Source organism: Sinohyriopsis cumingii, unplaced genomic scaffold (genome assembly GCF_028554795.1).
Source record: "Sinohyriopsis cumingii isolate HCF-2022 unplaced genomic scaffold, ASM2855479v2 utg001510l, whole genome shotgun sequence".
Classification (NCBI taxonomy): domain Eukaryota; kingdom Metazoa; phylum Mollusca; class Bivalvia; order Unionida; family Unionidae; genus Sinohyriopsis; species Sinohyriopsis cumingii.
This window is the reverse complement of record NW_028316007.1, coordinates 990,918-1,011,717: the sequence shown is the minus strand read 5'-3', so window position 1 is coordinate 1,011,717 and position 20,800 is coordinate 990,918. Positions and strand designations below refer to the sequence as shown.

The 20,800-nt window shown below is 37.9% G+C and overlaps 1 protein-coding gene across 1 annotated transcript in view; it reads left to right on the top strand.

Moving 5' to 3' along the window:
- The window catches only part of LOC149772397 (protein-lysine N-trimethyltransferase SMYD5-like), a 48,784-nt gene that overhangs the window by 13,153 nt on the left and 14,831 nt on the right, over window positions 1–20,800 (top strand). Inside the window, exons 6-9 of the mRNA XM_089947840.1 lie at window positions 1,583–1,645; window positions 12,649–12,719; window positions 13,968–14,074; window positions 18,920–18,976. Of these exons, the coding sequence (XP_089803966.1) occupies window positions 1,583–1,645; window positions 12,649–12,719; window positions 13,968–14,074; window positions 18,920–18,976 (298 nt within the window). The remainder of the gene's footprint in view (window positions 1–1,582; window positions 1,646–12,648; window positions 12,720–13,967; window positions 14,075–18,919; window positions 18,977–20,800) is intronic.

Genomic DNA, 20,800 nt, shown 5'->3' with positions numbered 1-20,800 from the left:
ATCTGATTGCACAGTTCTCTCCTTATAGACACCTAATAGTATGTCTGTTAATTCACAATATACCCCATGTGAGAGATCGCACTATGAACTTGCCTACTCATGTAACCCAGCCCAACCAATGGGAAGCTACTGAATTCTTCTAGAAACATTAAAACCCCATCAGCCAGAGATAGATTAATCCAAAGGCTCCATTAAATCTTATTATTTATTATTAAGATTATTATTAATAATTGTCAACATGTACACTAACATCTATATATAGATGCTATGTAATACAATGCTCTTAACAGACTCGGGTCATATAGGCAAAATCTAACTAAAGATATTCTGCACAGCTTACAGCCATGAATAAAAATAATAATAATTAGATAGAATTATATACCAGGAGTTTAAAAAAATATGGATATCCAAAGCAGTATATAATTATGCCTTTTGGGGAAGGATTCATTTTGAGCAAGATCAGAGTATATAACTATGCCTTTTTGGGGGAAGGATTCATTTTGATAAAGATCAGAGTATATAATTATTCCTTTTGGGGGATGGATTCATTTTGAGCAAGATCAGAGTATATAATTATTCCTTTTTGGGGGCCAAGGAATTTCATTAGACTAGCGAACTATATCAAATCAACATGATATAATGTTGGGAAATAATTTACGTTGGGTTGTATTCTTTCATATATATGATTATGAAATGGTTAATAAATAAGCTATGGAGGTAATCTTGTGTAAATTGTGTCATAATGTTAGCATTATTATGTCATCAAAGCCAGATAGATGTAGGAAGCATTCTACTACATTTGAGACTCTTAACACATTTTATTTCTCATCATCAGATAAAATTAATATATTTCAACACATGGTAAATAGAGTCTTTATATATTTTTATGTTTGTAAGAAGAAAACCAAGAAGTAAGCTTTCAGGAAAATATCAGTCTTTCCTCAGCAGTCTTTACAGTAGCTTAAAGTTTAATTTCATATGTAATGTAAGACAGTTCTCCATGCATTAAATTTCCTGGTCAGTTGATTTCTGGCAATTATTTTTTTCAAACACATTGGACCAAACAAATATCATGTAAATTCTGTCACCATTAAAATTATTATTGACATGTAATGATTTTGCATGCTTTTAGTATTCATTTTGTATACATTCAGTATCCATTTTGTATACATTCAGTATCCATTTTTTAAAAACTGTTTTCTAATTTCATGGCGTTTGTTTTTGTAATCATATCATTATATGTTTTTTATCTTATAGGTGTTGTCTAATGTTGTAAAGCGCTTAGAGCTTCCAAAGATTAGGCGCTATACAAAGTCCTCATTATTATTATTATTATTATACATTCAATATCCATTTTGTATACATTCAGTATCCATTTTGTATACATTCAGTATCAATTTTAATACCGTTTAATATCCATTTTGCATGCTTTCATTATCCATTTTGTATACATTCAGTATTCATTGTATAACCTTTCATTATCCATTTTATATACTTTCAGTATCCATTTTATATACTTTCATTATCCATTTTATATAAATTCGATATATATTTTATATCCTTTTAATATCCATTACTTTAGGATCAACTAGAAATACTCCGACAGTTATCAATAGAGGCATTTTATGAAGAATCTGTACAACAGGTATGGAATAATGGTGATCAGTGAGTTCAGCCCCTTTCTCCCACTTTTCAGATTCATTAGTACAACATACTTTTTTATATCAAACATTCAAAGCTGACCATTTAAATAAAAATGAATAACCCTTTCAATATGCGTAAACCCTGACATCAGAATGAATAACCTCTTCCATATGTGTAAACCCCAGTATCAAAATGAAAAACCCCTTCATATGTGTAAACCCCAATTTGAAAATGAATACCCCTTTCCATACGTGTAAACTGCAATATGGAAAAAAATACCCCCTTCCATATGCGTAAACCCTACTATCAAAATTAATAACCCCTTCCATATGTGTTACCCCAATATCAAAATGAATAACCCCTTTCACATCTGTAAACCCCAATATAAAAATTAATAACCCTTTCCATATGTGTAAACCACAACATCAAAATGAATAATCCCTTTCATATGTGTAAACCCAAATATAAAAATGAATAACCCCTTCCATATGTGTAAACCCCATAACAAAATGAATACCCCCTTTCCATATGCATAAACCCCAATATATAAAATCCTTGTAGTTCTCATGGGAAAATTGCATAATTTATTTCTTTGTTCTTCTGTCATATACTACCCATGTCACAGTCTGTGTCCCATTTATACTGCCAATGTCAGTCTTTGTCACATTTATACTACCCATGTCACAGTCTGTGTCCTATTTATACTGCCCATTTTATTCTGTCCATGTCACAGACTGTGTCCTATTTATCACCATATAGAGCCCATATCACAGTCTGCATCACATTTATCACCACATTCTGCCAGTGTCAGAGTCTTTGTCCCATTTATGAGTTATACATAGCAATTTGTGAAGGACTTCTTGCATAAAGTCCAGATTTCATTTGGGGCTGAATCTTAAAATGACTGAAGTAAGCAAATGTTTTCATTTAGATCCATCTTGGCATCCATCTGCAAAGTGCACAGACCTTCATCTACCATCATATAGTTTGCTGGCATCTCATGGTCTGTGCAGTTTCTTAGGACCAGTCAGTCTTTGGTTGTCCAATTGTTACATGTTTAGGCTCAAATAAACAGTAAAACATTAAGAGTGAAAACAACAAGCTTTTTAAAATTTAACAAATAATTTATTTTTCTGGAAAAATTCTGTGAAAATGAAAAAAGGAGAAGATTTTACAGTTTCAAGAGTCAAATCCAAAAATAATCTAAGAATAATCCACAAATTAAATTGCAAAAGTTCTAGTAATAAATGTTCTAATAATTTCAAGTTCAAAGCCTGATGGAAAATCCAAGATGGATGATGTATGCCGTAGTCAGTACTGTGCTTATCAACAGTTCCTTGTAGAAATACAAATAATGGCACTCTGGTGTTGGAAATCCAAATTAAATCTGTAAGCAATGTCTTTCCAAAAAAGAATTAATCCTTTTAAAATCTGATCTGAAGAAAATTAGAACTATAAATCTGGCTACAACAAAATAAATTGACATCAGTGTAAAAAGACCAAAACTGAGAAATGTCTCTCAAAGCATCTCTATTAAAACTAACAAATCGCATAATGGTAAAACCGGAATTGCAAAATTGAAAATGGGGTGGGTCACATGATCATGTTTACACCAAAAATGACCCTGACAACAACCAATCATTTTACTCCAAGAAATAAAAAATTGTTTACATCTTAAATCATGTAGTCCCCTCATGACCTTGGAAACAACCAATCATTTTAAAATAAAATAGAACTTGTTTACGAAGGTAGGTACAAGCGCTGAAACTAGGTCAGAATTTAGATCAACACCTGGTGTTTATAAACTAACAGTCAAGCTGTAACAATTTTCTGAAATAGTATCATCTCTGGTGAATAAATTTACATTATAATAACATGTAATAGAATAATTTAAAACTGACAATTAAAATAAATATGAATTAAATCAGATATACGTAACACAATGATGTTTCGCTGCCCACATGTGGCTCCTGAGTCCAAAGCTGGAAGTGCACAGGATGTTACAGGATAGGCTTGGGAAATCTGTAGACGTGATTGTCTGGGATGCATTGATGTGCTGTTTTTCTCTCATGGCAATGAGTCATTGGCAATAGCAGACTGGACCTTGGCATAGGTTTCCAGCTTGCTGAGTTGGATTCCACTTTATTTCAGTTACACTTAAGGTTGTCTTTGTACATTTTCCTGGAGTGCTCTCATTTCAGCTTTCCCTGTTTGAGCTCACCGTTGAAGAGCTGTCTCGGTATTATGGTCTTCTCCATCCAAATGATGTGGTCAGACCATCTGAGCTGGGCTTTCAGCAGCAGTGCTGCCTTAATGCTAGGAAAATGTGCCCTTTTGAGGACTTCTAAGTTGGACATCCTGTCTTACCCCTGGATATGCATGATTGAGTATAGTGAGTGCATGTGGAATTGATCAAGCTACTTCACATGCTAGCAGTATACAGTCCAGGTTTCACAGCCATAGAGTAGAGGGGTGAGGATGACAGCTTTATAGACCCTGATCTTGCAGGACTCTGACACGAAGACTCCCAAGTGCTGGGCTTGCTTTCTGGTTCCTGACTAATTTCATTGTCCAGCAATCCATCTGAAAACAACAGTAGAGCAAACAATGTAGGCCCTGATCTACTGACGCAAATTCTGCCTGACTGAACTTGTTACTTCAAAAGACTATATCTATCAACCACTTTTGATTATACTTGCTCTGAAAGCTTGTATCAAGATCTCATCCTTTGTAATAAAGATTGTATCGTCAAGCTGTCATACTTGCTATATAAGATTATATTATCAAAATCTCATACTTGCTATGCAAGCTTGTGTCAAGATCTCAGACTTGCTATGCAAACTTGTATCATCAGGATCTCAGACTTGCTATGCAAACTTGTATCATCAATATATCAGACTTGGTATTAAAGCTTGTATCAACAAGCTCTCATACTTTCTATGTAAATTTGTATCATCAAAATCTCAAACTTGCAATGTAAGCTTGTATCATCAGTATCTCATACTTGCTATGTAAGCTTGTGTCATCAGTATCTCATACTTGCTATGTAAGCTTGTGTCATTAAAATCACATACTTGCTATGTAAACTTGTATCAAGATCTCAGACTTGCAGTATAAGCTTGTATCATAAATATCTCGGGCTCTCTACGTAAGCTTGTATCATCAAAATCTCAAACTTGCAATGTAAACTTGTATCTTCAGGATCTCAGACTTGCTCTGAAAGTTTGTATCATCAATACCTCTGACTTTATATGAAAGTATGTATAATCATGATCTAAAAAAAAATTGCTAAGAAAGCATCTGGCATCTATTGTCCAATAGCACAAGACAAATTGGAGGATTGCCAAGAAACTTATCACACACACTCCTCCCAAGATCTAGTAATTTCTATTTGAATGTGGTGCCACTTGCAAAACAGTATGCCAACAATGGCATCCTTCTTCTAAACCTTGTTATCAATAGTCCTCCAGATGTTCATATTGACTTGGGGTTTCTCCTTCAAATACGTTCCCCGATCACATTAATGTTAGGGATATAAGCCTGCTACCTCTCGAATCCAGCCCTACTAAAAGATGAAAATTTGTCTTTTCTGTCTATCTCATATAGACCAAAAGGCAATAACTCTTGCCCCTTGCCTCCCCTTGCCACTGCCAGGTGTCACTAGTTTTTAAGCTTCGCTTGTACTGATAACACATACATTATACCTCCAAACAATCCAAGCCATCTTAGCGTTAAATTGGACCATCCAAAGTTAAATTTGGATTTATTGCGTTGGACAATCATTCTTCTACAGGTTGTATACATTATTTTAACACTTTTTTTCAAAATTGAGTGACTTTGTCACCCTTTCGTTTACTGAAGTCCATGTTACACATGCTATCGCGGAACTCGTGTTGTCAATTAAGAGTTAACGCGACACTGACTAATTTCGCTTACTCCGTTAGTAACGGTTGTAGTATTAGCGAATTAATAACATGCTGAATTGATAATTTGTGCTTTGTTTTCTTTTCTTGTGTCGTTTCAGTAGAAATGTCAACCAAATGCATGAAATGCAAAAAGTTCAAAGCAAAAGAAGACAACCATGACTCTTGTATTGTATGTACCAAGTGGACATCATCTATACCATGCAGCATGTGTAATAACTTGGACAGAGCAAACGTGGGCTGATGTAGTCCAGAAGGCAGCAAAAGGGAGGGATAGACGGAATAAGTCGAAGAAAGATAGCATTGATGTCCTCAGTATACATCAGAAGACAGACTCCATTGCGAGCCTTGTGGGGGACGTTGGGGTCCCCCCTCCACCTAAAGTTCGTCGTTTGCAACCGTCAGCCACAGTAACATCAGTGGCAATGGAGGAAAATAATGTTGACAGGGTACAACAGTCCAACTTTGAACAGATGCGTCGTTTGGTCCAGGAAACGACGACGCAGCTATTGACATCAGGCCAGATATTACCCTTATTTCCCTCGCTCGCTTCCACAGCTTTTTCTGACTCTTTGGGGGAATGTTCCCCCAATTTTAGGCTGCCCAGTGGGCGTAAGTACCCCCCGCATGTCCGAGCATGGCCTTCGGGCCTGTAAGTCAGGACGCATGGGGTTTTTACCGGATCCATCGGATCCATTTCTTTATACAACCTCTACGTCACCGGCCGTCCTGTTGTCCCAGCATGGGGACCCTATTGCTAAAACGGTCCGACCAAACATGACTTACGGGGATTTTAGTGATAAATCTGTCCATCAAGCTGTACCACCGGCAACATACCAATACTATGGCGGAGATTTTAGTGAGAAATCTGTCCGTCCAGCCAGGTCATTGGAGCAGCCGGTACCAGTGATAGCAGGACCGTCGCCAACATTCAGACCGACCACAAGCCAGACAAACCAGCTGGCAGGGCCGTCCGTCCATATGTTCACGGCTTATCCACAAGGGGGTGTTAGTGACAGTGTTAAGGATGACAGAATCGCGTCATCTATGCCACCTGGTATGCTCTATCCAGAAAGGCAAGCTATTACAAAACACGACTTGGCACACAGTGAGGGTGACGAAACTCCTGCAAATCAGCCGTACACAAATCCAACCATGGAACGGAACGTATTTGGCTTCAAGGCGGCAGTGGAAGAAATTTATAGGTGTTGGCAACTTCAGAATGCCCTCCACCTCCTACCGCCACTCAAGACTACAAAGTTAAGGCGTCCGTAGATCTTGGCGGGGAGGAAGAGATGCCGTCCTTCCGGCTCCTTCCCCAGTCGGCAAAAATTAAGGAGATCAGTGATCGACTATCAGGACGAATAGGTGATCTGGGGAATGCTAAGGAGTTCTTTTCAGAAAGCCAAGTACCAGCGACGTTCTCGTGTCGCTGGTACAAAACTCATTCAGACGCCTTCAGTACGGATCTTCCGGCTCTGGACAAAAATAAGGCAGCAGTTCACATGTCCACTCCACTGTTTTACAAAGTGGACAAAAATGTGTTCCATGTCACGTCAAAGCTAGTCCGGAACGTAGTCGCTACGTCTTCATTGTTAGACTTGGCTTCATTAGCCATTTTCTGACTCGCAGAATAATCCGACAATGACCACGCTTGGGAAGCGACAGCCCAGATTGCTAGAGTTATTAACAGGGCAGCTCACCATTCCATGGCTAATGCGTTGACTGCTTCTGCCAACTTAGACCCAATACGATGTGACGCATGTCTGCGGTCAACGTTGCTCAAGCCCCATCTTACTCTGGCTTTACTGATGACTCCGTTTGGGTCGCCTTTACTCTTTGGAGGAAAAATTGAAGAAGTTCAGAAGCAGGCAGCTAAGGAACTGCCCCTCCAACTCGCTGCCCAACTCTCGCAGGCGTTTAGAAAAAATCAGCCCCTGCCACAGTGGAGGGATGATTGGCGGACCAGGGACAAGGAATCCTTACAATCAAATGTGCAGTATAGATCCCAACCCAATGCCAGGAGACAACAGTCTAATCAAGCTAGGATGTAACCATACAGAGGTGGTAAGAAACAAAGTTTTTCTGTCTCGAAGCCTCCTAACTCTAAAAATTGACATACCCTCTCCACCACCCGCGGACAACCTACCTGTGGGCGGCCGCCTGTTGCAATTTCAGGACCACTGGACCACCTTTTTTCCTCAGAACGATTGGGTGATCCAGGTCATTTCAGAGGGACTTCGGATTTCATTTATCCAACCCCCTCCCCTGTCCTCCTCTCCCCTCTTCACGGATGTACCGTCCGATCGGGAGAAGGATACCTTTCTACAACAGGAGATATGGTCGCTCATAGAAAAATGGGCGGTGGAGATTGTGAAAAAAACACAATCGCCGAGGTTTTATTCCAGGCTGTTTCTTATCCAGAAGGCAAACGGCAAGTTGAGGCCGATCATCGACCTGAGTCACCTCAACCAATACATTTTACCACCGAAATTCAAGATGGAAACGGCGAGATCAATCCGTCTTTCCATCCGGCGGGATGAGTATGCCGTCAGTCTAGATATGACCAATGCATATTTTCACGTCCCTATCCACCCTGCATCACGGAAATTTCTCCGATTCGCTTACCGCGACGCAGTTTATTAGTTCCAGGTCCTACCCTTTGGCCTCAACATCAGCCCTTGGGCTTTTACCAAGGTTATGGATTGCGTCGTCACCCTGTTCCGCTCGACTTCATCTACAGGGATGGCAGTGTACTTGGACGACATCCTCCAGAAACGTAAGGTAAGTTCTATTCTGCTCAAAGGCAGAAACGATCTTTTAGCGCTTTTAGATCATCTAGGCTTTCTCGTGAACTGGAAAAAGTCCGATCTCCGTCCATCCCAGCGTTTTGTCCATCTGGGTATGGAGTTTCTCACCGATCTCAATCTGGTACGGCTTCCTTGCGCTCGCATAATCCGGATCGTTGAACTTGTCGAGTCCGTTTCCAACAGGACGTGGATTTCAGTGAGAGAATTCTTGCAACTCCTCGGATTATTCAATGCGGCAGCGGACTTGACCCCGCTTGGCCGTCTTTTTATGTGTCCCTTACAAATGACGTTACTGGCACAATGGCGCCCGTTTTCAAGTCCCCTCAATCAAACAATAATGATCACGCCTGAGATACGATTGTTCCTGCATCAGTGGCACAACCCCGGTTGGCTGTCCACGGGGATTCCTCTGGAGATTCCCCAAGCGGAGATAACGGTATGTACTGACGCCAGTACCTACGGTTGGGGTGCCCACCTGTTGCTGGATTTTGCTACAGTCAGCGGCACGTGGGAGCCAGGGGAGAGGCCTTTCCACATCAACCTTTTAGAAATGAGGGCTGTCATCAATGCCTTTCATTTCTGGAAGGATCAGCTCTCAGGAAAAACTGTCCTCATTATGTCAGACAACTCTGTGGTGGTGACTTACCTCCTCAAACAAGGGGGCACCAAATCACCAGACCTGTGCATTCTGATCTGGCAGTTTCTACGTTGGTGCGACAACCTTCACATCAACGTACAAATCAGACACATTCCCGGCAGACTCAATGTCTTGGCCGACACTCTGTCAAGGAAAGGTCAAGTCATTCACACGGAATGGTCACTCCATTAGTCTTTCTTCGGATTTGCACACTTTGGGGGCGTCCGATGATTGATCTTTTTGCGACAAGGTAGAATCGCAAGTTGCCCACCATTGTCTCTCTGGTTCCAGACCCAGAGGTTTGGGCCGTGGACACTCTGTCAATCAGCTGCGAGGGGTTTTGGGCATTCGCCTACCCTCCCACGGTTTTGGTACCGAAAATAATCCAGAGGTTAAGGGGTCAGAACTGTCGGATGATTCTGATTGCCCCTCTCAGATGGAACAAGTCCTGGGTCACCGATCTACTCGATCTAGCGATAGATCTACCCAGGAAGATTCCAACCAGCCCAAATCTTCTCAAACAACCGCGGTCACAGGTGTTCCACCCTTGCCCGGACCGTCTTCTTCTTCACACTTGGCTCTTGTCCGAGCAGCCTTGTGAGACAAACAGTTTAAACCTTCGATTGTGGAGAGAATCTCAAGAGCAAGAAGGCCCTCCACTCTGAAGGCTTACGAGGGAAAGTGGCGTGTTTTCAGGGACTGGTGCCATATCAATAACATCGTCCCTTTGAGTGTCTCAATCCTTCAACTGGCCGACTTTTTGCTCTGGCTTTTTGAGGAGAAACAGTTGGCCCCAATTACTATCAAAGGCTACTGCTCCATGATATCAGACACATTCCGCCATCATGGTAGATGTGATATTGGGCATAACAAAGATCTATCAGATCTTTTAGCCAATTTTGATTTCAATCGACCAAAATCCCTCACCCTGTTTCCAAAAAGGAATCTGTCCTGGGTTTTAACATGGCTCAATTCAGACAAATTTGAACCTTTAGCCCACACTTCGTTAAAGCTACTATCATACAAAACATGTTTCTTGATAGCCTTAGCTTCACCATGCAGGGTGAGCGAGTTACATGCCCTTTCCAGTGACCCGAACTTTCTTCAGTTCAGATCAGATGGTTTGGTGGTACTCCTGACGCAACCAGGCTTTGTAGCCAAAAATAGGTTACCATCCATTGGCAATCAAAGAATCATCATTCCTTAGATAAGTCAAGAGCAGCAGCCATGCAAGATCCTGTTCGTGCACTCAAGCACTATTTAAAATGCACAGAGGCGTGTCGGGACACACGTAAGCGCCTCTTTCTTCCTGTCAAAGCTGGTAAACGGGATATCACCCCTCAAGCCCTTGCTTCATGGCTGAAGTGGGTTATACGCTCAGCGTACTCTGAGGTCTCACAAGATCAAAGTCGCCTCATGAAGATTACAGCTCATGAGGTTACAGCAATCTCGGCGAGCCTGGCATTCGAACACAATGTTTCGATCCGAGATATAATAGAAGCTGTTGGCTGGCATGCAGAGTCAACCATCTCCAGTTTTTATCTCAGAGATTTGACTTCGCAGAGGCAAACCTTGAATCTGGTAGGTCCGGTGTCGGCAGCCCAGATGACCACCAGACCCATTTAAAACAGTCAACACAGCTTATCAGCTTCGCTGGATTCACCAGTGAAATTTCGTAGGTAAGAAGATTTCAATAACTATCTTCTTAACCGTATATAGGTGTTACATATCACGGGACCCTAGGCTGTGTTGCTGATGAAATTAGAAGAACGGGTTATCGTTCAAATGGGGAATCCAGCCATCATTCCCTAGAAGGTACCCAAGGTGGGGGTAGGATGCTCAGCATTCCCTTCTCCTATTACTTATTCTCCTAACGTTAATGTGATCGGGGAACGTATTTGAAGGAGAAAGCAAATTTTTAGTAAATTGTGTTTCTCCAAGAATAATTACCGATCACATTACTTAAAAACCCTCCCAACCACCACGCTATGCGAGCATCCTTGTATAATATATATCGCTCAGCTTAAAAAAAACTAGTGACACCTGGCGATGGCAAGGGGAGGTAAGGGGCAAGAGTTATTGCCCTTTGGTCTATATGAGATAGACAGAAAAGACGAATTTTCGTCTTTTAGTAGGGCTGGATTCGAGAGGTAGCAGGCTTATATCCCTAACGTTAATGTGATCGAGTAAGTATTCTCGGAGAAACACAATTTGCTAAAAATTTGCTTTTTCACCAAAAGACTTCTTATGATGTCTCGATGGACCTAAATGAAATGGCGCAAATTGAAAAACTTGATATCATTACTCCTATAGGTATGGTCATAGCTAAATCGGATTTTCACTAAAAGACCTTCTATGATGTCTCAGTGATCTTACATGACAATTTATACTGATCTGACATCCAAGTTCTGAGTAAACTTTAGTTGTATTCCAAATAATTTCTAACTGGAAGTGTTGATGTGCCTGTAGTAGTGGGTAGTCGCTAATGTACTAATGTATCAACGGCTTGAATTCTAATGATGTGCCAATGGTATTTTGTTGAATCACAGTAATATAATCCAAGGTTTCCTTTTTCCAATTCACTATAATTCCAAGTTAATGTCTCTTTTCAAGAATATTATAGAGCATATTTCATTTCCAGAGAAGATGAATTTGAATTAAATAATTTCAGCCCAGATGAAATACTGAACACAGCAATAATTGATATCTACCCAGATGTGTTTACAGGAATAAATAATTTTCCCAGTAAACAAGACTCTAAAGCCCTCTACTTGGCCTAGGTCACAATTAGCATTTTATAACAAGCAATATTACTTAATGGAAACTTCAAATTCTAGAGGATTCTGTTACTAAAAGTATACTAAAGAACATGGTAAACACAATGTCCTTGACCCAGACCAAGATAAATATGTTTACTTCTGTTGATAATGATCCTGATATTAAACCCACACTCAGAGTGGAACTTTTGCTATGTATTAATTGTTTTCAGAATTTAAAAAAATCACTTATTCTGGTCAGGTAGACAATGAACTTGATTTTGGACAAAATCAGCTACAAAATATAATTTTACATAATGCATAGCATATAATAACTATAAAAAATTTAATGCAAAATAAATGTACATAACAATACCTTTGTCAGATGTTAGTTATATGCGTAATTCACATTTTCTCATATGCCATTAAACTTAAGAGCTGTTTAGGTAAATAGGTAAAACTTGGTATACATATATAGATGTGTTGCATTCTACGCTTTTTGTCCTATTTTCAAGGTCAGATTTGCAGGTCAGTATTTTAAGGTTTCTGTTTCACATCATAAAAGTTGAGGAACGGGTGTACCTTGATACACAGATGCTCCTCATTTTGATGGCATTTCCTGTATCACAGTCAAGGTTTTATCTTCACTGTAAAAATCAGTGATTACTGTTTATTCTACCCCCATTACTGCACTTTTATTCCAATGCCCTTTGAGATAGGGGCATAAGTTTACTAATTTGCATATTTATTTTTTTGTACACAGTTATAAAATTTTTCTCATGCTGCAAACTTTTTGTAGAAACTTTTGCTACTAGACAGGATATTTTCAGTCTTTGCTTAAAAAATTGTACCATTATCTTGTTTCTGTTTCTTTCAAGTGGTTCACACCAGAGGGATTCCAGTCACTTTTTGCACTAATTGGTACCAATGGTCAGGGAATCGGGACAAGGTATGCAAATTTTATGCACCCACCTTAAATTGGAGCATATATGATGTTGACAGTCTGCCTGTTACCAGTTTTATTTCTGAACAATAACTCAAGATTTCTACCATCTATGGTTACCAAACGTTTTGGATCGTTCATGTTTTGGATAATCAAGAACTATTGATTTTGGGATCGAAAGCTAAAAGGTCAAAGTTACTGTCACGGAAACAGAAAAATGTGAGTGGTCCACTATCTGCATTGAGTAGATTTTGTCGATAGCTAGCCTTTAGGGTAAGGAAGAACCCAACTGATTTTGGAGTCAAAAGATCAGAGGTCAAGATCATTGTTACTGAAAGTTTGACTAAGTGGTCTAAAGCTGTCACATTTAACAATCACTGTCTTTTTACCTCTGTCTGTATGGGTTAGAGTCTTGGGTTCTGCAACTGTGGGTATGCAAGAACGCTTGCCACTAGCTTCTTGTGGGTTGGTGGTTCTTACCAGGGTTTCCCTGGATTCTTTTCCATCAGTTATACTGGCTGCCATGTATAGCCCCAAGCAAGAACTGAAAGAAGAAAAATGGTTTTCTCATAGAAACTCAATTTCTTCACCATCTAAAGTTAGCTGGAGTTTGTGGTAAGGATTAATTTTAGGTTCAGAAGTTGTTGGGCCAAGGTCAGCAAAGTTGAAAGGTCAAGGATGATCAGACTAAAAGTAATTTATGGTTACCAAACATTGTCATTGGAATTCTTCATTATTTATGATTTATGATTACCAAACTCTTTAGATGGTTACTTTTGATGTAATGAAGAACTGTTTATTTTAGAATCAAAATGTCAGTGGTTGACGTCACTGTTATTAAACCTGAATAAAATGGGTACTGCACAGTCACCTTAGATTTATATGACATACCTGAACCAAATTTTGTAGGTGGCTTGCACTAGGGTTTAATAATAGGCTTAATTTCAGGAGGAAGCATGGACATTAAATGAAATATTATAATAACACTTTACTTTCATTCTTTTAAATGTGCAATAAACAATTTAAAAAGCAATGAATTAAATCTTTTAACTTTTTAGCTACATGAATATAATTTTTATATTATTTTAAATATAAATTGTTTAATGTTTACTTCCAATTGCATCAATTTATTTGGAATCAATAATAATGTAAATTTATCAGACACATATCTTATAAATTCTAATTATTGATTTCAGTATTATTGTCAATATATATGTCTATTATTATCTGTTAATGTATTTTTTTTATACAAAGTTCAATAGGAGTATGGGCCAGAAACTGTGATGCTCTAGAGCTGCCTGAAGAGGAGAAAACAGAGTTAGACAAGTTCATTGATAAGCTGTATGATGATTTAGACAGGGGTGAGGAGTAATGCAGATTTGTGAGACTTTGAGGAAGACTGGTTATAACATTTAATTGATCATTTGATTTGTGTGGCTGGTCCTGAGAACTTTAGCTAAATATACCCATTTTATCACCAGACAAGCCGAAGCCAAATAAACAGTGGCAGTCATTTAAATTGCAAAGGTGTAACAGCAAAGCACCTGGTAACAAAAGCATGATACTCACACTCTGTTTATAATCAGTAAACAACAAAGACATTTCAAAGACAGTAGCTAACAAATACATGGTAATCATATCTCATTCAAAATCAGTGCTTTAGAATTATGGATTGCTGGGGTTTAATGCAGTTAAAGCATGAAACGAAATGTTTTTATTTTGCTCACTTTTGACTAAACAATTTAGAAACATCTTTAGCTTTAATTTTTTTTTTTACCTGTATGAGGATTAACTGAGTACAACTTGAAGTGGTGATTCTTCCAGGGGTTTTCCAGGGTTCTTCCTCCACCAATTATACTGGCCGCCATGAATAGCCTATCTTGTGCTGAAAAATGGCGTTAAACCCTACAACAACAGCAACAACAACTTCAAGTAGTTATAAGTTACAGAACAAAGACATTTTTACATAAAAGTGATTTTTATGATTCATTGTACATGGTTGCTGACACTTTCAATGCATGGTAAAACTTGCTGGGTTATAAAAACAATTCATGATAACATGTACAGCATTTATAGATAACATGTACAATATGTATAGATAACATGTATAGTATTTATAAAATAACATGTACAGTATTTATAGATAACATGTACAGTATTTATAGATAACATGTACATTATTTATAGATAACATGTACAGTATTTATAGATAACATGTACAGTATTTATAGAAATATGTGGGTTGTTTAAAAATATACCATCTTGACACTAATCATACCAGTATAAATTGTTTAATGCATGTATGTCCATCATCATCGACATGGACAATTACATGAACATCTTTAAAAATAAATGATGAATTTGGATATAATGTTTCTTGCTTATAACTTTCTAAAATCCTAGTGAAACATAATAAACAATCTGTACTGTACATATGGACAAAACTATGAATTGTACTCTTCATAGAGCTCATTTTGTCCTAGAAAAGAAGTGTTTATCCAAACATCTTTCATCAATCATCTAGCATTGCCCTGTGCCCATTAGCATGTTTGTTATCGCCACTACTCCCACACTACTGTGAAGATTGCTATGAAAATGTTAATCCCAAGGTCAGTTGATTCTTACTAAAAATGACATTCTGTATGGCCACCATGACAGTCATCTTGGATAACTCCCAAATAGATGGTTCTATTAGTACGGGGTTTTCACTTCTTATGATGTCTTTTTGGTCCTAAATAAAAATTGTTCCAGTTTGCCATGTTGGCCATCTTGCAGATATTTTTATCTTTCTTCCTTTTGTCCAGATTGGCATATTGACATGGAGTTCATTGTCTAGTTGGGTCTAAAATAAAATGGTACAGATGTGACATCCAGTATCACTGCTTCTGCAGCCATCTTGAAAATGGTATCACTAATCCCCCTGAATTGATGGTTATATCGACATACGATTTTCACTAAAAGCCTGGTAATGGTCTCCAGTTGGCACCTTATGGAAAATTGTTATTCTCAGACATTTATGGTGGCCATCTTGTGACAGCTACATGTGACAGAACCATGATCTCAATCCAGTGCATGTACACATTTTAATCAGTAGATTGACTTCTAATCCAGTAGATTTTTAAAAAAATTTCAAGGAGTTGAAAACAACATGAATGCATTTTTTTGCCAAAGTATGCATTTTTATAGTATAATAAAACAGCAAGTTTTGAACATAAATTGGATTTAGATACTAATGTTACAATACTTATTAATTAAACTGAGTCAATATATTAATGAAAAGGAAGCGTTTTTATCTTATATTTCACTGCAGGGATATTTTAGAAAACATCCAAACACTAATAAAACTACTTATGATGTCTAGTTGATATTGAAATACAATGGTGTCTCTCTAGATGGTGTTAATGATGCAGATATGACTTACAACTTTGACATCAAGTGTTGTTAATGCTGCTTACTGGATTTTTCTCATTTAATCAAATATTTTGAATGATATTACTTAAATAACTTTGTTCTGGTCCCAAAATATTACACAAGACATGATTTTAAAAAAATGTTTTGGGTAATTCAGGGCCACCAGCCCCAAATACAAAATTGTGTGAGATTTTTCTCTACAAGAACATGTGCATAAATAGATGTGTTAAGCAAAACTTATGTTGATGTAAGAGTCTCAACAACAGGGACCTGTTCAGACTCCTTTCTTTCCCTATATAAATTTATATATAGGGGCAGATATCTTACCCTTGGTACGAGTTATTTTACTTTGCTTCAAAGAATAAAATGTGTTAATCATGATTCATCACACACTGTGTGTACGTTACTATTATTAATATGAGGATTCACCACACTGTATGTAGGTTACTATTATTAATATGAAGATTTACCACACTGTTTGTAGGTAACTATTATTAATATGAGGATTCACCACACTGTATGTAGGTAACTATTATTAATATGAGGATTCACCACACTGTATGTAGGTTACTATTATTGATATGAGGATTCACCACACTGTATGTAGGTTACTATTATTGATATGAGGATTCACCACACTGTATGTAGGTTACTATTATTAATATGAGGATTCACCACACTGTATGTAGGTAACTATTATTAATATGAGGATTCACCACACTGTAGGTTACTATTATTAATATGAGGATTCACTACACTGTCTGTAGGTTACTATTATTAATATGAGGATTCACCACACTGTATGTAGGTAACTATTATTAATATGAGGATTCACCACACTGTTTGTAGGTTACTATTATTAATATAAGGATTCACCACACTGCATATAGGTTAATATTCTCTTCTTTGCTTTGAATAAAATGGACATGCCATAAATACATGATGTTCATCTTGAGGCAAATAAATCAGCATGGCCATTGATGATGTGGAATCTTAGGGAATGTCCTCCTTTCCACAATCAAATCATGAACTGAGCATCAAAATTTTAGACTGCTTGTCTGTAATGTTTAGGTGAGATTCCATATCTCTTTTAAACTTCTAACTCCCTTAATTAAAAGCCTTAAGTTCAATTTGTTACTCAACCATTCTCGCAATAAATTATCTTTTGTCATTGCTGGAATAAAGATGAGGAGAGTTCACTATTTCCAACATATTCAAGGCCATGCCATGATAGCAAACCTCATTTTAGCTATTTAAATATGTTATGGATATTGAACCCAATCCATTCTTTTCTATTAAATCCAGTACTTTATGCATTGTACAAAATATCAACACACAGAGGGTATCATTCTTATTCTCTACACACAATTAAATCCAATATCTTACACATTGTGCAAATATTTCATACATAGAGGGTATTATCCACATTCTATACTAGTAATTTAAATATAAATGAGCGTGAATAGTCTATTCATTTCAGTATAAATAGACATGAATAGTCTATTCATTTCAATATAAATAGCCAAGTATAGTCTATTTATTTCAATATAAATGAGTGTGAATAGTCTATTCATTTCAATATAAATAGCCTAGAGAACTCTGCTCATTTTGTTTGTGGTGTGTTTAATCAGTTCACTAAGGATCCCATCCAGGCCCCTCCCCCCAGTTTTTCACATTCTGATGTTTTGTATACTTCATATGACTTCTGATATACAGTCTATAGGCTAGTTAAAACTTTCTTCTATTTCTTTACCTTGTACCATTCTGGCATCTCACCTGCCAATTTAACAGTTTCTACATGTAAAAGCTTAATAAAATGGGTCAGCGTCTGTTCTTTTTGTGTGATTGCAGTTTACTAAAATGGGTCGGGGGCTTTTCTAGGATGTATGATTGCAGATTAGTAAAATGGGTTGGGGTCTTTTCTAGGATGTATGATTGCAGATTAGTAAAATGGGTTGGGGTCTGTTCTTGGTTGTGTGATTGCATATTACTAAAATAGGTCAGGGTCTTTTCTAGGATGTATGATTGCAGTTTACTAAAATGGGTTGGGGTCTTTTCTAGGATGTGTGATTGCAGATTAGTAAAATGGGTCAGGGTCTGTTCTAGGATGTGTGATTGCATATTGCTAAAATGGGTCTGGGTCTGTTCTAGGATGTGTGATTGCAGCTTACTAAAATGTGACCAGGTCTTTTCTAGGATGTGTGATTCCAGATTACTAAAATAGATCAGTATCTTGTCTTGGATCTGTGATTGAAGATTCATGTTAATTTCTCTCAGTTGATAAGGGGCCCCGAGTGGTCTAAAGTGCTCTCCATTATGGATCACTGCCATCTCACCTCTGTCTGTGTGGGTTCGAGTCTCTGATTCAGCCAATGTGGGTATGTGAGAAAGCTTGCCAGTAGCTTCTCGTGGGTCGGTGGTTCCTTCCGGGGTTTTCCCGGGTTCTTCCTCCACCATTAATACTGGCCGCCATGTATAGCCTATTGTGTGCTGAAAAATGGCGTTAAACCCTACAACAACAACAACAACAACTCAGTTGATAAAAAAACAAAACAGTCAAATGCAAAATTATTGTGCATTATATTTTCAATTTCCACCTTTTTTTCTTCATTAAATCCTTCCAATATTCAGACAATTCTCCTTAGTTTTTAAATTAAGGGGAGAATTTCTTCTCCATAAATTTTTAATTCTAGAATAGACTCTGATGGATCCAATTAAAACACTTTAGTGTGTGAAAAACTTGCATGCTGCATTTTGGGCAAAAAAGCCAACTCAAATCAACACTTATATTTCAGTTTCTGGAACATTTCTGAACAGTGAAGGCTCAGGGCTGTACAAGTTACAAAGTGCATGTAAGTTGGAATCCATTTTGTAATATCTGCACTTTTAATTATGTATTGTGATTTGCCATGTAGGTCCATCCATCCATCAATCGATCCATCCATCCATCCATCCATCTATTCATCATACCTTTTTCCCAAGTGTCCATCCATCCATCCATCCATCCATCCATCCATCCATCCATCCATCCATCCCTTGTTCACAGGTGTCCATCTATCCATCCATCCATGCATGCATGCATCATACCTCTTTCCCCAGTGTCTATCTATCCATCCATTCCTTGTTTCTAAGTGTCCATTCATCGATCCATCCATCCATCCATTCCTTGTTCCCAGGTGTCCATCAATCCATCCATCCATCCATTCCTTGTTCCCAGGTGTCCATCGATCCATCCATCAATCCATCCATCCATCCATTCCTTGTTCCCTGGTGTCAATCTGTCCATCAATTCATTCATCCCTTATTATGAAGGGTCTATCCATCCACCCATCCATCAATCCCTTGTTCCCATATGTCTATCCATCCATTCATTCCTTCATCCAATTACTTGTTCCAAAGTGTTTAATATAAATCAGAGAAAGCTGAGCTGTTTGTTACAGTGATTAGAAGAGCACATAAGTAATAATACAGTGAAATTCTTGTGCATTGTTTTCTTTTTGTGAAAGCATGCATGATTGCAGCATTTTTAAGGACGTTCTTCAATTTAGACCAGAGGTTCTCAAGCTGTGGCATGCAGACCACTGGTGGTCATTGAGCTCCATTCATTTGGTCTGTGGAAATGTTATATTAAAATATGAGTTGTGTGCTTTTATTTGTAAAACACAAATATTAATTATTATTCATTTTTTTAAATATGTATTGCTTTTATGCAAAGTGTTTTACAGTCCTTAGCTAATGGTAAAGTCAACATTAGGAATGATCATTAAGTGGTCCACCAAGCCCATCAGCAATGTTCAAGTGGTCCACATAAAAAAGTTTGAGAACCACTGATTTAAATAATTACACCTTGGTATTACTTTTTGGCAGAAACTTCCAAACAAGTTTCTTTTCAAGTCTAAGTTTATTTGCAATATACAGTAATTTAATGCATTTGATACTGTTGTATGATGCTTACTTCATCATCTGATATGGTTGACCATTTTCTGGCATGTTTTACCATCTTACACTGTATTGCTCCCTCAAAGTGTTTCTGAGATGACTTTTTGGTAGAAAAGTCATGTGTTATTTCCATCTGTGTGATATGGTAAAGGCTGGTAAGGCCATTATGTGTATGTGTGTTATATGGAAATGGCTGGCAAGGCCATTGTCATGTGTATGTGTGTTATATTTAATTGGCTGGCAAGACCATTGTCATGTGTATGTGTGTGATATGGAAAAGGATGGCAAGGCCATTGTTATGTGTATGTGTGTGATATGGTAATGGCTGGCAAGGCTATTATGTGTATGTGTGTTATATGGAATTGGCTGGCAAGGCCATTATGTGTATGTGTGTTATATGGGATTGGCTGGCAAGTTCATTGTCAAGTGTATCTGTATTATATGATAATGGCTGGCAAGGTCTTTGTTATGTGTATCTGTGTTATATGATAATGGTTGGCTAGGCCATTGCCATGTGTATTTGTGTTTTATGGAATTGGCTGGCAAAGTCATTTGTTATTGTCATGTGTTTCTCTGTGTTATATGATAATGGGTGTAAGGCCATTGTCATGTGTATCTGTGTTATATTGTAATGACTGGCAAGGTCATTGTCATGTGTTTTATTGTGATATGGTAAAGCCATTAAGTGTATTTGTGTTATATGGAATTGGCTGGCAAGGTCATTGTCATGTGTATGT